Source organism: Symsagittifera roscoffensis, chromosome 2 (assembly GCF_963678635.1).
Source record: "Symsagittifera roscoffensis chromosome 2, txSymRosc1.1, whole genome shotgun sequence".
NCBI lineage: Eukaryota > Metazoa > Xenacoelomorpha > Acoela > Convolutidae > Symsagittifera > Symsagittifera roscoffensis.
In genome coordinates this window covers 35,195,946-35,210,198 of record NC_087063.1, presented here as the reverse complement: position 1 = coordinate 35,210,198, position 14,253 = coordinate 35,195,946, and the positions used below count along the sequence as shown (strand labels likewise).

At 35.0% G+C, this 14,253-nt stretch overlaps 1 protein-coding gene across 1 annotated transcript; it reads left to right on the top strand.

Moving 5' to 3' along the window:
• The first annotated feature begins 2,249 nt into the window (after positions 1–2,249).
• LOC134839821 (ras-related protein RabC-like) lies at positions 2,250–6,230 on the top strand. Its single transcript, XM_063855443.1, has 2 exons — positions 2,250–2,435; positions 6,040–6,230. Exons 1-2 carry the CDS (start codon positions 2,276–2,278, stop codon positions 6,228–6,230), a joined length of 351 nt encoding a protein of 116 aa, XP_063711513.1. The 5' UTR covers positions 2,250–2,275.
• The last annotated feature ends 8,023 nt before the right edge of the window (positions 6,231–14,253 follow it).

Here is a 14,253-nt window from a genome sequence, read left to right as displayed (position 1 = left end):
GGATGAACAAGTGTATTAAACACCAAAGTAGGTTTGGAGTATTAAGGGTAATTTATAGTAATTTAAGTTGAAGGAAAACAATAGAATCTTACATTTGTCAGCTCTGGAACGTTATATTTTCCAAAAATAGTTTTCATTATAATTCAACTCGACTGAGCTAGTGGGGAAAAAAATTCTGAAGATTCAGGTTTATTTATTTCTCAGCTTTTTGTCTGCTGAGACAAATCTCTACCTGCAGTCTAGACTTCGAGCTACATTTTCCCTTTTTTCTTCATACTCTTGATGAAATTGACATTTACAACTATTAATTTTGTAGCATAAAAAGTCAATAATTTGAGGATCAGGGCAATTTATCAGTTTTGAGTCTTAAAAGTTCATAGTCTTTTGTTAAGATCGCAACAGGACTGGGGGCTTTGTCGCCGCTCTGTCTGCTTTTCAAGGCAAGAAACTAAACCAGTCAACCTAACTGGCGACTTACTTCTTTTGAATATCCATGCCAAAAGTAACAGAAAAAAGTGAGTCCAATTTTTAAAGAATTATTTAAATCGGAAGGATATCTAAAATTTTAGAAAACTAAGTGGAACCATAAGTTAGTGTAGTATTTGCAATACTACAGTATGTATGTTGTACATAGACGAACCGATGTTTCAATTTTTGTTCCGAGCACTCTCAATCAAACTGTGAGACTTCATGGCATAAGACGCCTTTTTTCCAGGTCAAATCTAGTACCCCAAAAATACTCTAGAAAATTATATTAAAGCCTTTGCTCGGATTCCAAAAGGATATATCCTAAAAATCTGGTCAGGCCAGTCTTTTTGCTGTTGTCAGACACAAATATACAGGGAATCACAATATTTGTTTTGTTAGGATATCGAATAACTTATAAATTGTTTAGTTTTATTCATGAGGATTTTTGGTTTATCTATTCAACACCAAACAAATAAATTCTGAATTTTGTTTTTTTTCCGATTTTGAAGTAATAACTGTCATAATCAAATACTTTCAGAGAATGTTTTACTTAAAAGATCTGCTGAGAAGTTTTAACTTATGCTAACTGAGATTTGTCAAGTTGGGCTAATTGTGTTGGCTAAACATCACTCTTCAGTGTTTTTTTCTCTGCAATGAAAAATAAATTAATTATTTTTTCTGCAATTTGATAAAAAACACTAGTGAACAAATTTCCGATTATAAGTTTTTTCGAAACAATTTGTAACTGTCAACAAATTATTTGAACAAAATATCTGTTTCAATCACTATATGGATGTTTTTCAGCTTCTTTTGATTAAACATTTTCAATTTTTGTCTGTTTTTCTTCAGGATGCGTTCCAGATCCACTCTTAGCAAAAAACAGTTTTAAGTTGTGAGAAACTCACTGTAATAGTAACAGAAAAAACGTCGAATTTTTGGCACTTGGATGAGGTTCAGTATTTTCAACTAAGGAGCTGAGAGTTTTTAATAGCCGCCGTTCAAAGTGAATACCTTAAAGGTTGCTTAAATTGTAGATGCGTTAAAAGTGGCAAATCTAATTATTCAGTAGAAGTGAAGACTAAAACTTTCAGACTTACAACCACAGACTGTTTTGGGAAGTTTTGGGGAAAATACTTTTTTTCAAGGCGTAAATTTAATTTTTGTGCGCAATTTTTTTGTAGAGAAAATTAAAAGTTTGTAATCTAATCTTAATCTATGCTTATTGAGGTACGTTTTTGAGGTACGTTTTTCATTTTGAATTTTAGAATTTTTGAATTTCACCCACAGAATTTTTATACCAGCCAAACTTTTTGCCAGTAAGTTTTTTGTCGCAAACCACTGTTTCTGGATTCAATAAGGAATGACCAAGGCTAGTACTTTGTGAGGCGGCGCAATAAAACAATTTTTTCGGAGTTACGGACTGTTTAGTCACTGAACACATCAAAGAACAAAACAGAAACCGTTCACTTTTGTTTCCTAAGTTTTTTTGAACATTTATTTTTAAGACTTGGCTTAAACAGGCAAGTTCGGATTTCATTAAATACCATTTAGTGAACCAACTTAAATCTAATTTTAGAATTCAAGTTTTAAATGGTTTTGTGATCTCGAAATAAGTTCCGGTCAAAATACGGACTTCAACTTTAGTTTGAGACATTTGTCTGTCTTCGATATCATTGTTTCGACAGCTGACTATAGTTTTGCCTGATTCTTGCAGGCTTGTTGATATCTGCTTTTAGTCATACTTATTTTTGATTTAGGCTGCTCATAACTGAACATTTTTATTTTTTCATTGAGCAATAGTGCTGAAATGTCGAGACATTATGACCACAGCAGGTCCAGTTCTTGCTACCAGGCCATTTTCAGCTACAAAATTGTGCTTCTGGGCGCCAGTGGAGTGGGCAAGAGTTCCATCTGCCAGTTCTTCACCAAAGGAGAGTTCAGCGACAACCTCGCCAGCACAGTCGGAGGTAAAGATGTTTCAGTCTCAATCTGTCCGGTGATAATTATTCAGTAAACTCTCGGGCCCATCGGCCTGCATTATAGAGTTTTAAATACTTTTGTACTCTTTTTTTTCTTTCGCCAGCTGACTTTATTTGTCCCGAACATATCTTTTTGCTGAAAAAGTACTTCGTATCAATTTCAAAAAAATGGGTTGAATATTTTGTTTTTAGACAAATTTGATGGGTAATAAGTGAACCTGAAATTGAGAATATCGCACAATCCTAGCTGAAAGTCTTTAAGCCTTCAAAACATTTTTATTTACAAAAAACTCTTTACCAGCCCCCAAATATTTTCTCGCAGATATGTTTAGCGAACCGAAATGACCCGATTTAGGTAATGCTTATTTAAGTTGCTTATTCATAAACTTTTGAAACCATTTTGAAGTCTGCAAATAATTTCAAAATCGCTCCGATGTTAACAAGGCGACAAAAAATTCGCTTAAAGTCTGAAGTACCAAGCTTTGGTCGCAATAGTCTGAAAATTACTCACCACTTATTCTGAAAACAAGTTGCTTTTGTCTAAAAGTATATACCGATAGAGTAAGTCTGAAACTTAGTCGCGACCTAGTCCTGAAATTAGACTCGATCGTCTGAAAATAAGTCACAAAATTATCTGATGACTGACTACGCACGATAGCTCAATTGGTCACTATAGTCTGAACGATAGTGCGCAATTTCATCAAGACAACCCGCATCCAAGTTTAGGCGTAAGTAGCCGATTATAACGGATTATTATGATGATTTTTTGACAATTATAATTGATTATAGTTGCCAAAACTAGGTGCTTGAACGATTTATATTTGATTATAATCGTGATATTTTCCAAAAAAATATAGTTTCTTATAATCGATTATAATTATCGTAATTCATACAAAACATCCTTAAAATCAGTTATAATCAAGTATAATCTCTTATTTTGCCAAAATTTTGTCTCGTCAAAACAATATTTGAATTATATTTTATGGTTTACTAATTTTCTGCCAATAACAAAGAGAGAGTTCTTGTCACACTTTGGTTCATCTGAACACAAATTTCCACCACGAAACAAAAGTTTCAAAGACATCCTTTCCTTTCAGTTGAAAGGTTCCCCCTGTAGGTGAAAAATAAATTTTTCGAATCAATCATGAAACTAAATCAATTTCAAATAGCTGATGTTTTGATGGTAAAAAAAGCTTAAAATGTGAATCATGAAGCAACTCTAATGGGGAAGATATGAAAAAGAAACGTTTCAAAAATGAATTGACTTGAAAACTTTAGAAGCAGTTTTCTTATTTTCCCAGGAACCAACGTCAACGAAAAGTATAAAAGGTAAGCAGTTTAGATGCAATTTCGAAGACAAAATGGGCAAACAAAAGGAGTTATAATTGATTATATTAATTTTTATCAATTATAATTGATTTTAATTATATCGAAAATTATATGTACGGATAAATAATCAGTTTTAATTATAACTGATCATAATTTGATTTCAAAAGAGGGAGATTATAATCGATTAATAATTGATAAAAATCACTTTTCTCAATTTTTTTTTTTAATTTAAGTTAGATGCGATAACCAGGAAGTTAAATGGAATGTCCCACGTTTCGCCCCCCACACATTTCGCCCCTCTTAAATCTAGTGGCACATTGCGCCCCTGACACATTTCGACACTTATAATTTGACGCATTTCGTACCTGCACGTTTCGTCCCTAATTTATTACACAGTTAAGTAACCGCCACTTCTGTAATGTACAAATTGAGGGCGAAATAAGTGGGGGCTAAATGTGAGGGGGCGAAATGTGTGTGGGACGAATTGTGCCAGTAATTTATGAGCGTCGAAATGTGTGAATACCTGTTAAACGCTATCTGTTAAGAAAATTATTTGCGATGGTCTGAAACTAACTCGAGATGTATGCACATTATTCTGATAAATTGGTCGCAATTTAGTTTGAAAGTTACTCGTGATAGTTTAAAAATTGTCGCAATGAATTATGAAAGTTAGTCGCGATAGTTTAAAAACTAGTTGAGATTGGATCTGAAGATGTTGATCGACCGTATTTAAGAAAAGTGGAAACAAATCAATTATATTGGATTTTCTTGGTCTATAGTGTTGTAAATATAATTGATTCCCATGTTACGTTCAGACAACACAATTGGACTAAAAATGGATTTAAATTTTTTTTTGCGCCAAAACAAAAAGAATGATAATTCATTTGGAATCCATTATAATGGATTTTATAATCAGTAGGAAATCACACTATAATGGATTTTTTTCCTTTTTTTTGTTTACCGCGTCGGGCAAAACTTTGCAAGAATTTCGGTGCATTTATCAAGTATCCAGTGAGTTATGCAGAAGTTTTGTAAAGCGAGTGTACGGCCTAATCCATTTTTAAAACTAAACTCAAAATGCAAAAAGATTCCATTAAGATCTCTCCCCCCCCAAACGTTTGCAGCTTTACTCCCCGTCGATCCCCGTAAAGTTTGCCCCTTTGCTCACACCCCCCCCCCCCCCCACTTCTGAACCCCCCTCCCACCTGAACAACACCTGAACACCCTCCACCTGAACACCGCCCACCTGAACCCCCCTCCCACCTCAACAACCCCCCTCAGAACACAACCCCCATCTGAACCACCACCACCGCCCTAATCCGATCCAACCCCCCTTTGCTCCCTTACAAGCCACCAGCTTAACGTTTGCCAAACCCCCCCCCCCCCCACTTGAGCCCCCACTCCCACTCCCCCCAACTTGAACCCCCACTCCCAAAATGTGAACCATTTCCTTTACAATGGGGGAGGGGCTGTTGTAAATGGGGTAATGGAAGGGGATTAGTCCACCTCCAACTTTACCCCCCCCCCCCCACCAAAGTTTCTAATAATTTAACAAAATTGTTGAAAGGAACAAAATTCAGTTTTTGACTAACATAAAAAAGTAACAAAAATATCAAATTTAGGCAGAAAAAAATTCAATGGAACAACAAGCAACCAACGTAACAACTTTAGTTGGTTACGTTGAAAAAAATCCACTATAATTTAGTTTCATTGTCAGTGTCCACAAAAGTGAAAAAAAGAATTGATTATAATGGATGAAAAAAGGATTTTGTTGCCTCGAAAAAAAAGTATTATTCTAATCCATTTTTAATTGATTATAATCGATTTGTTTTCACTTTTGTGGACACTGACAAGGAAACTCAATTATAATCAATTTTTATTCATGGAACTCTAATGCGGGTGCTCTAATTTGCACATGTTTTCCTTGAATCACGCAGAGTCGGTACTTTTTTTTCAATGTTTGCAATTTTTCAGGTTTTGGGCCACGGTCCTGGGATCCGCTTAACAATCAAAACTAGACAAATAACTAAGTGCCAGTACTATTTGGTACGAGGTAATTAGAGGTTGTGATATTTGCATTGTGTGTTTATTTATGAAATTCGGTGAGTTTTCCCTGATTAATTTAATTGCAAAATCGCAATTTTTCGTCACGGTTCGCCTCAGTGACTGGATAGTTGTAATTTTGGCTGGATAGCTTTGTGCTGATTATTGCTCTGCAGCTAGCTCAAGTTATTTTCAATAATAATTCCCCTCTTCTTTCCAGCCACTTTCCACCTGCAGAAGATTCAATTGCAGACCGGCAAGGAGAATGGGGAGAGTGTGACACTGAAGGTGTGGGACACAGCTGGACAGGAGAGGTTCAACAGTCTGCTGCCCATGTACTACAATGGATCACAGGGTGCATTTGTAGTCTACGACATCACCCGCTATGTGAGTCAAACGAGGCCAAACTAGTAAGCCATCAAATGGTGTTTTTAAGGTATCAGTACATATCCGCAACACGCTTTCCTTTTCCAAAGTCGCAAAAAAATGATGACGTAAATCTATTTTTCCAAAATAATCAGGTATGTTTTGACAGTGCTATTGAGCCAAAAAGTGATTAACTGAATGGGTTTGTGATGTACTGTACTCGATACATGTTACAACTTTGTGCTCGACCATAATTCGCGTCAAACTACGATTTTTTGGTTGAGCACTAGACTAGAAGTTGATCGCTAAATTCACAAAAAAACTAGAAAAAGTTGTTTCAAGAAGTCAATTGAACAATTGTTTCAATAGAAACACTGGTTTCAGGACACGTTCACAGCAGCTGAGTCGTACATGCGAGTGATGCGTGAGAACTCACCAGGTGCAGTGGTGATGCTGGTGGCCAACAAGAGCGACGTGGACAAACAGCGCATGGTCACTGCTGAGGTGAGTCATCATTTTCCAAGTGAGCCACCTGACTCAAGTCGCGACTATCAGAATCATAATCTTTGTATCATCTCGCGTCTGGAAATTCTAACTAACCACATCGAGATAAAAACTTATTTAGCTCGCAAGCTCCTTTTTGTGTCAGTAGTTGGCTGATTCGGTCTAACGACTCAATAGCTATAACATGTTTTCCTGATACGCCTAAAATCTCAAAAAATCTTGCGCTTCAGAAACTGGGAAGCCTCGATGAAGCAGGAGACTACAGGCGCATAATTGTAGGTTATCCTGAATTTAGAAAAACTTTCGGGAAATTTTCTTCACCGAGATAAAAACAGTTTTCTATATTCGGTTCAAATATTCGGATCAAAACGCAATTTGGTTGTCGGAAAGGCTATTCATCTATTCTAGTCTAAACGAAAAACTGATGCACATAGGAATCTAAAGGAAAAATTAAAAAAAAACTATCTCCTCTCATTTTTTTTCTTGTAATGGAGAGAATTACTGGAAAAAATGGCACAGCCTTGGATGAAAAATAAAAAACTAAAGTCAAATTTGGTGAATTGCAAAACTAACTTGTCAATAGATCTTTTGGATCATTAGATTTTAATGCAAAACTTTGAATTTTGGCAAGCGCAGATCTAGGAATTTCTCGAGGGGGGATTTTCAAAAACAAAATTCAAAAATTTTGTCAACATTTTTTCTAGGTCGAACAAATTGATTTTCTGAGCTCTCCCAAACCACTATAAGGACCCAAATTTTTCCAAATTTTCTGCGCCGCAGGTAATTTTTTTTTTAAAAGGCCAAAAAGGCGGTTGTAGGCACTTTTTGGAAAACTTCGACAAAAAAATGTATGAAATTGTATGACAAGCGTTTTTATCAACCCGGCTAGTTGAAATTATTACAAGTGATAAAAATTTCAAAAAAAAATTTCAGACAATTTTTTTGAGGTTTTATTTTAAAATCATAACTCACACGCTCTGGAATAAACAAAGTGATATACTTATTAAACGCCAGTTATTGTGTTTTTAAATTGAACATCATTTCAGACAAATTTCTGCAAATTTTGTGGTTTTTCGAAATTTTCTAATTGTTTTTGTTTCATTTTCTGTCTGCTAGCTTGCAATGCTATGTGTGTGAGGTATCGCAAGTTTGTTTAACCTGCGATCTTTTTTTGTGAATTTGTGAAAGTTTTAAGTTCGACAGATTATCAATTTGCTGTACTATAATATGCGCGATTTTATACTTATGTATAATGATCAACGCGTGAGCGAGGTAACTGAACCCAAATTTCGACGCTTTCGAATAACTGTTTCAAATTGAGTTGAAGCAGGCTAATCGGTTTCAATTATTCTTGCAGGACTCAAATCATGTGTTTTGGTTCTTCAAATCATGTGTTTTGGTTCTTCAAATCATGTGTTTTGGTTCTTCTTATTTTTTGAAATTGTATTTATGTGTAGGCGTTTTCCTGTATTGTTCTATATGTTTGTGTTCCGACTTTCGTCACGAAAGTAACGGAATTTTTGTGCTCGGGTGGATTATTTTTCTTCAGACGAATTTCGACTTTTTAACAAGCCAATTTTGACGGAATTTTTTAAATATCAATCGAAAGATATTGTTGTCCTGAGCTTAAATTTGAAAAGATATTTCACCTGTGATCTTTTTTTGTAAAGTTATTGAGGTTTAAGAATTGCCAATTTGGGACAAATAACGCGCTATATATTTCATGCTGTTAGCGCGTAAGCAGAAAACTAATCCGACCTAGAAAAGGTTCAAATTTGGATTGGCGGCATGCTTTTTGGACGATTTAACAATTTGTTCTATGCAAAATATATTACTTTGAACTTTACAGAGCCTGTGGGAAAAGATTTTCAAAAAACCTCAAAATATAAAGTGAATTTTTCATTAAAATTTTCATCACAATATATAATTTCACTTACCTGGCTTGACAAAAAAACGCCTGTCATACAATTTCATTTTATGAAAAAATTTGACATACAGTTTGACACATTTTCATGGACTGAAAAAATTGTATTGCATGCTTTTTATACTGTTTAAAATTATAAGATTATTTTCCATAAATGAATATGCAAAAAAATGTTGTTTCGAAGTTTTGTGTATTATTCAAATACACAACAACCAAGGATTTCTATGACAAAAAACTCAGTGTGTAAGTGACAGTTACCACCCAGATAGTTCAGATAATTTAAAAAAGCTTGTTTCCTTCAAATTTAGATCTATTTTAGCATATGAAAAATAAAATTAACGATTGTGTTTTTGAAAAAATACTTGATTTTTATTTATTGATTTTTTAGGGTGAAAAACTCAACCTGGACTACGTTATGGACACAAAATGTCATGTGTTCAATTTTTTTTGAAATTTTTTTATTCGCGCACAGAAGCAAGTTTGCAATCACTGAGGTGATTGAATTTTTTCTTACCTCAAATTCGTAATTTTTTTTATAAAATTGTATGAAGAACAGATACGAAATTGTACGATGAACATCTTTTTTTGTCAAATTTTTTTTCATGCTAAAGTTGCTTTCATTTTACCAAAACTTTCACCCAATAATTTGTATTGTTTGATTTTTAAACCAAGTCAAGATATCTTTTGAAACAGTTTCGGTTGAGAAAAGCTTTTCATACGTTTTTCTTCTAGAAATTAAAATGCAGTCGGAAAATTCAAGGCCTCGACCTGATACAAGCAGTCTGGTTATTTTTTGTATTCAAGTCATCAGCTGGCTAATTTCAAAAGAATAACAAAATAAAGTCAATTGAAAAGAAAAAGCGCAAACATGTTGTGTAATTATGCCAGAATGCAAATCACAAAAGACACACAAAATTGACACATGAAATTGCGCAAAAAACTTGAAGAACGCAGAATAAACTGAATTAAATCTTAAATTGCCCTATGTTGCCACTTACAAATTCGCAAAAAGCTAGCTTAAATGCAGCACAGCTGTTACAAAAAAATTGCACATATGCTACATCATTACGAGGCCAAACTGTGCATTTTGTGCATAGTAAGCGGATTCCGCTACAAGGACGCTTCCTTCGTTCTTCTTTTGTTCTGTACTTCCTTTGATCGTTACCACAAAATTTTAAGATGCATAAAGACTTTTCTGTGGAATCTAGGAACATACAGACACAAAATTGTGCGCCTTTCCAGTGCACAGTTTGGCCTCGTAATCATAAATATGAATAAAAACGAAGCAGAAACTTTGTAAAACTGCAACATAAGGTGGAACAAATGAAACGCATACTTAGCTTGAAGAAAAAACGACAACCTGCAAAACGTGGTATTTATGCAGTACAATGACATGTAATGCAATTGCGCATGCTTTCCTGCCAATTTACTGAATCAAGTATTTAGTTTTGGTGAAATAATTTAAAGTTCTGGTGAAGATCAGTTGTGTTTTTTAGAGATGCCTAGAAGGGAGCATTTTCATGATAGAAGAACCTGAAGATGAAAAATTTCTAACAAATCAAAATCATTAGACGCTCGTAGTGGCTAATTGATGTGTACTAAAAGTATTATTAGCAGAAAAGAACCTATATCGGCTCAGCAAAATTTTACTGGCATTTATCGCATAATTCGGGCAGATATACAATACATTTTTTTTGTTTCACTTTTTTAAACTCTTAAAATTGAAAAAAAGTTCTTTCCAATATCCAACTTCAATTCGCAATTAATGGAAGTTCAGATATCTGCTTATTTTTTAAAATAAATCAATATAAACTTTAGTGGCCTGGTTTTGTTCATTTTCTTTAAGATTTTTCTGTTTATGTGAGGTTGTTTGATATTCAATACTGATTGGCTGTGAATAACTAAAAATGATTTTTCAACGTTTGGTCCCTCCATCATTATGCTAGACGCCATCTGGTTTTCGGCAGCTAAAGGAAAAAAGCAAGGTATCTGACGCTAATTGTTTTAGAAACTTTGAGTGGGGGGGGGGGGGGTTGAAATTGCATGTGGACTGTTCTGCTAATTGGCTAATTGATGTGTACTAAAAGTATTATTAGCAGAAAAGAACCTATATCGGCTCAGCAAAATTTTACTGGCATTTATCGCATAATTCGGGCAGATATACAATACATTTTTTTTGTTTCACTTTTTTAAACTCTTAAAATTGAAAAAAAGTTCTTTCCAATATCCAACTTCAATTCGCAATTAATGGAAGTTCAGATATCTGCTTATTTTTTAAAATAAATCAATATAAACTTTAGTGGCCTGGTTTTGTTCATTTTCTTTAAGATTTTTCTGTTTATGTGAGATTGTTTGATATTCAATACTGATTGGCTGTGAATAACTAAAAATGATTTTTCAACGTTTGGTCCCTCCATCATTATGTTTTCGGCAGCTAAAGGAAAAAAGCAAGGTATCTGACGCTAATTGTTTTAGAAACTTTGAGTGGGGGGGGGGGGTTGAAATTGCATGTGGACTGTTCTGCAGGAAATATAGTGCAGGAAACTGCAATTTGATTACAAAATTTTTCCAAAAATGGTATTTTTCACCATTTTTTCAGAAAAATGGTTCAAGTGGATGGGGCGGGTTGGTTTAGGCGTAGGGGCAGGTTAGGGGAGGAGAGAGGTTAATGGATTCGTTTTGCAGTTTGTGTAGTTTTTGAAATCGGGTAGCAGTAGGCCACACACCCCTTTGCAAAATTTCCGCGCTACTGATTTTTATAAATGCAGAAATTCTTATAAAGTTTTGCACGGCGCGGAAACAAAAAGAAAGTGAAGAAAAATCCAGTTTAGTTGATTGGATAGTTAATGATAGTTAACGAAATCCAGTTTAGTTAATCCAGTCTAGATGGATTATAATTACTGTTAAATTGATAAAAACAATGGAAGATAATCGATTTTCGATTCCCTTTTGTTGTCTGAGTGCAACATGCGAATCGATTATAATGATGTTTTAGACCAAAGAAATCCTTTATAAGTGACTTCTTCTCCCATTTCTTATTTTTAAGCTTTCAAGTGGGTGGCTTCTTATTTTCTTGCAAATAATTTTCTAAGCTGAGCTTATTAGAATAAATTGGAACAAAAAGAATGATCATGATTTTTAATTTTCTAAAACTTATTTAACAAAACGCCACTTATAAGAACAGATAGCTTAACAGCCTATAACGTAGGTCAAATTAGTTCTTTCAAAACTCTTTATTTAGTTTCAGCATTTAACAGTGTTTGCATGGCTTTATTAATTTTTTAAAAATTTCTAAAGATTTCTAAATGTAAAAACATTGGCATAAGATAAGATATAGCTTAAAAGTGCCTAAATTAAATAACTTGAGCCTGGCGAGATACGTGACAGAAATTTTCAAATACATAGTGTATAAATGAATTCGTGATAAACAGAATTTATTTTCCTGATTTTTTTTCCTCGTGAAGAAACTATTTCATCCGCTCTACGCTAAATTTTTGTCTGAATAGCAATAAGTTCAGAACTTTTTTTGACACAGACTTTTTTCTAAATACTGTTTTTTAAACAATTCTGAATCAAGATTCAATATGGCATCACAGTCGATACCTTTGGAGCATTCTCTGAGACTTATCTGCTTTTGAACTAAACCGATGCCTTGTGATTTGACTAATTTGCTTGTTCAGGAGGGCAAGTGTTTGGCGAACGCAAATGGGGCAGTTTACATGGAAATGTCGGCGAAATCTGGGAGTAATGTGCTGAATACTTTTCAAACACTAGGTTCGTCTACGTTTGAACTCGATAACCAGAAGATTTTTTAGACATGTAACTTCCTCAAAAACACAAAATATCTCTTTTTTATTAGTTTGTCAGAAAATAGTTGTCTAATAATTGCAAAAATTGGCTGTTTGTAAAAATCTGGTGACAAATATTGACATATAAAACCTTGATTGTGTTCTGATTTTAGCTAAACTGGTGCACTACAAAGAGACTTCCCGAGAAACTGCAATGCTGAGGCAGAGAACCACAGAGCTGCAAGATTCCTCCAAGAGACAAAAACTGAGGTGGAAATGTTTCTGCAGATAAAAAAAATAAAAGCTTCTTCGTTGCAGTTTCAATCAGATTTTTACTTTTAAAGGTTTCAATATGGTGGGTAAACTTTATTGAAAAAGTTTTTCAGTGTTCTGAATAATTAATTCTTTTTCATTCAGTAAGTTTTCCAAACATTATTTGAACAGCACCCGAGTAAAGGTTTGCGACTTATATCCAGGCTATCGCGACCATATTTTGGCATATGAAAATTGGGATTTCAGACTTTCGTGACCAAAAAGATCCACCGCAGCTTATCAATAATAGCGATTTTATCAATAATAGCATCACCGCCCACTCAAGCAACTATTGTCCAATTCGAGACATATACCGACCCCTTAGTCCTCGCAAACTTGCTAGGACTCTCCACCGATCCATCGCGTCAGCCTTTTGGTTTCGATATTCGGTACGTTCAGATTTTTGCGACCTAACTATGCTATTTCCAGTGACGAGGCGCCACCGGAGCGACCCAGGAAGCGGCGCAATCAGCGCGATCGGTGCGACCAAATTTTGCCTTTTTCAGACCGGAAAGATCGTTCGTGACTTTCGTAATTAGCGTAACAACTTCACCATTTCCAGATTTCCATCACCGAGAAGAGTCCTTTAGCAACGGCGCGACTGGCGCAGTTCAAGACCACGACGGCGTAATCCAGGGAACGGCGCGACTGGCGCAAACCGACGTGCAACAGCGCGACTGACACGACCAACATTGGTTTTGTCCATGGACTCTGTAGAAGCTTAAAAAACTGAAAAGTTTAGAAAGTCTGGTCTTAAAATGCAAAAATCTGGAACATCGTGAATGTCTGGAAAACTGCAAAGCCTGGACATAGAGTTGCGAAAGTCTGGAAATAAAACGGTGAATGTCTAAAACATTTAGTTAATGATTGTATAATGAGTGCATTTACTGTGTTGCAGGCTGAAGTTGTCGTTTTCGAACCAATGGATTAACATTAGTTTTAACGTCCTAAGATATCGCTTACGAACTCAAGTGTTTTTTTTTCGGCTTTTTTTTCTCTCCCTCTTGCCTCAGACGAGCATCTATTTCATACTTTATTGTGTAACGAGTTGTCTTAAAAGGTTCAAAAAGAAGACCAAACATGCTTATCATGGCCAATTTTATTATAACAGTTAGGCAATGTCAACAAGAGTCTCCAGGCTAGCTTATTTGGGTATGTCCAGACATTTGCGACTCACAGCGCGACCTTCATGACCCGCGGCGAGATTTTACGTCCAGATTTTCCAGATTCAAACTCTTGGCATAACTATGCCATTTGGGTCTGGGTTTGGATGCGGCATGATTTTCAAAGTCTGGGACCTCAACCCAGGTAGCACAGGCTCATTAAAAATCGGATTTAACACAAGCAACAAAATCTATGAAATATGCGGAGAATTGTTTTACTTTACCGAGCAAAAAATACTTTGCTTCTCAGTTTAAGGTCTCAATCAAAAACAAATAGCATATCAGCAGAATTTTGATTTCACTTTAATAGTTTGGTCGAGTATCTCAAACCTTAAGAAGTGCTCTGAAAGTAGTGCTGTGCTCTGTAGCCCTTAAAA

Bases quoted from the DNA above. Each gene is read 5' to 3' on its own strand.
- LOC134839821 (XM_063855443.1), top strand. From the start codon at position 2,276: ATGTCGAGACATTATGACCACAGCAGGTCCAGTTCTTGCTACCAGGCC. The intron at 2,436-6,039 runs GTAAAGATGTTT...TCTTCTTTCCAG, and splicing joins CCTCGCCAGCACAGTCGGAG to CCACTTTCCACCTGCAGAAG.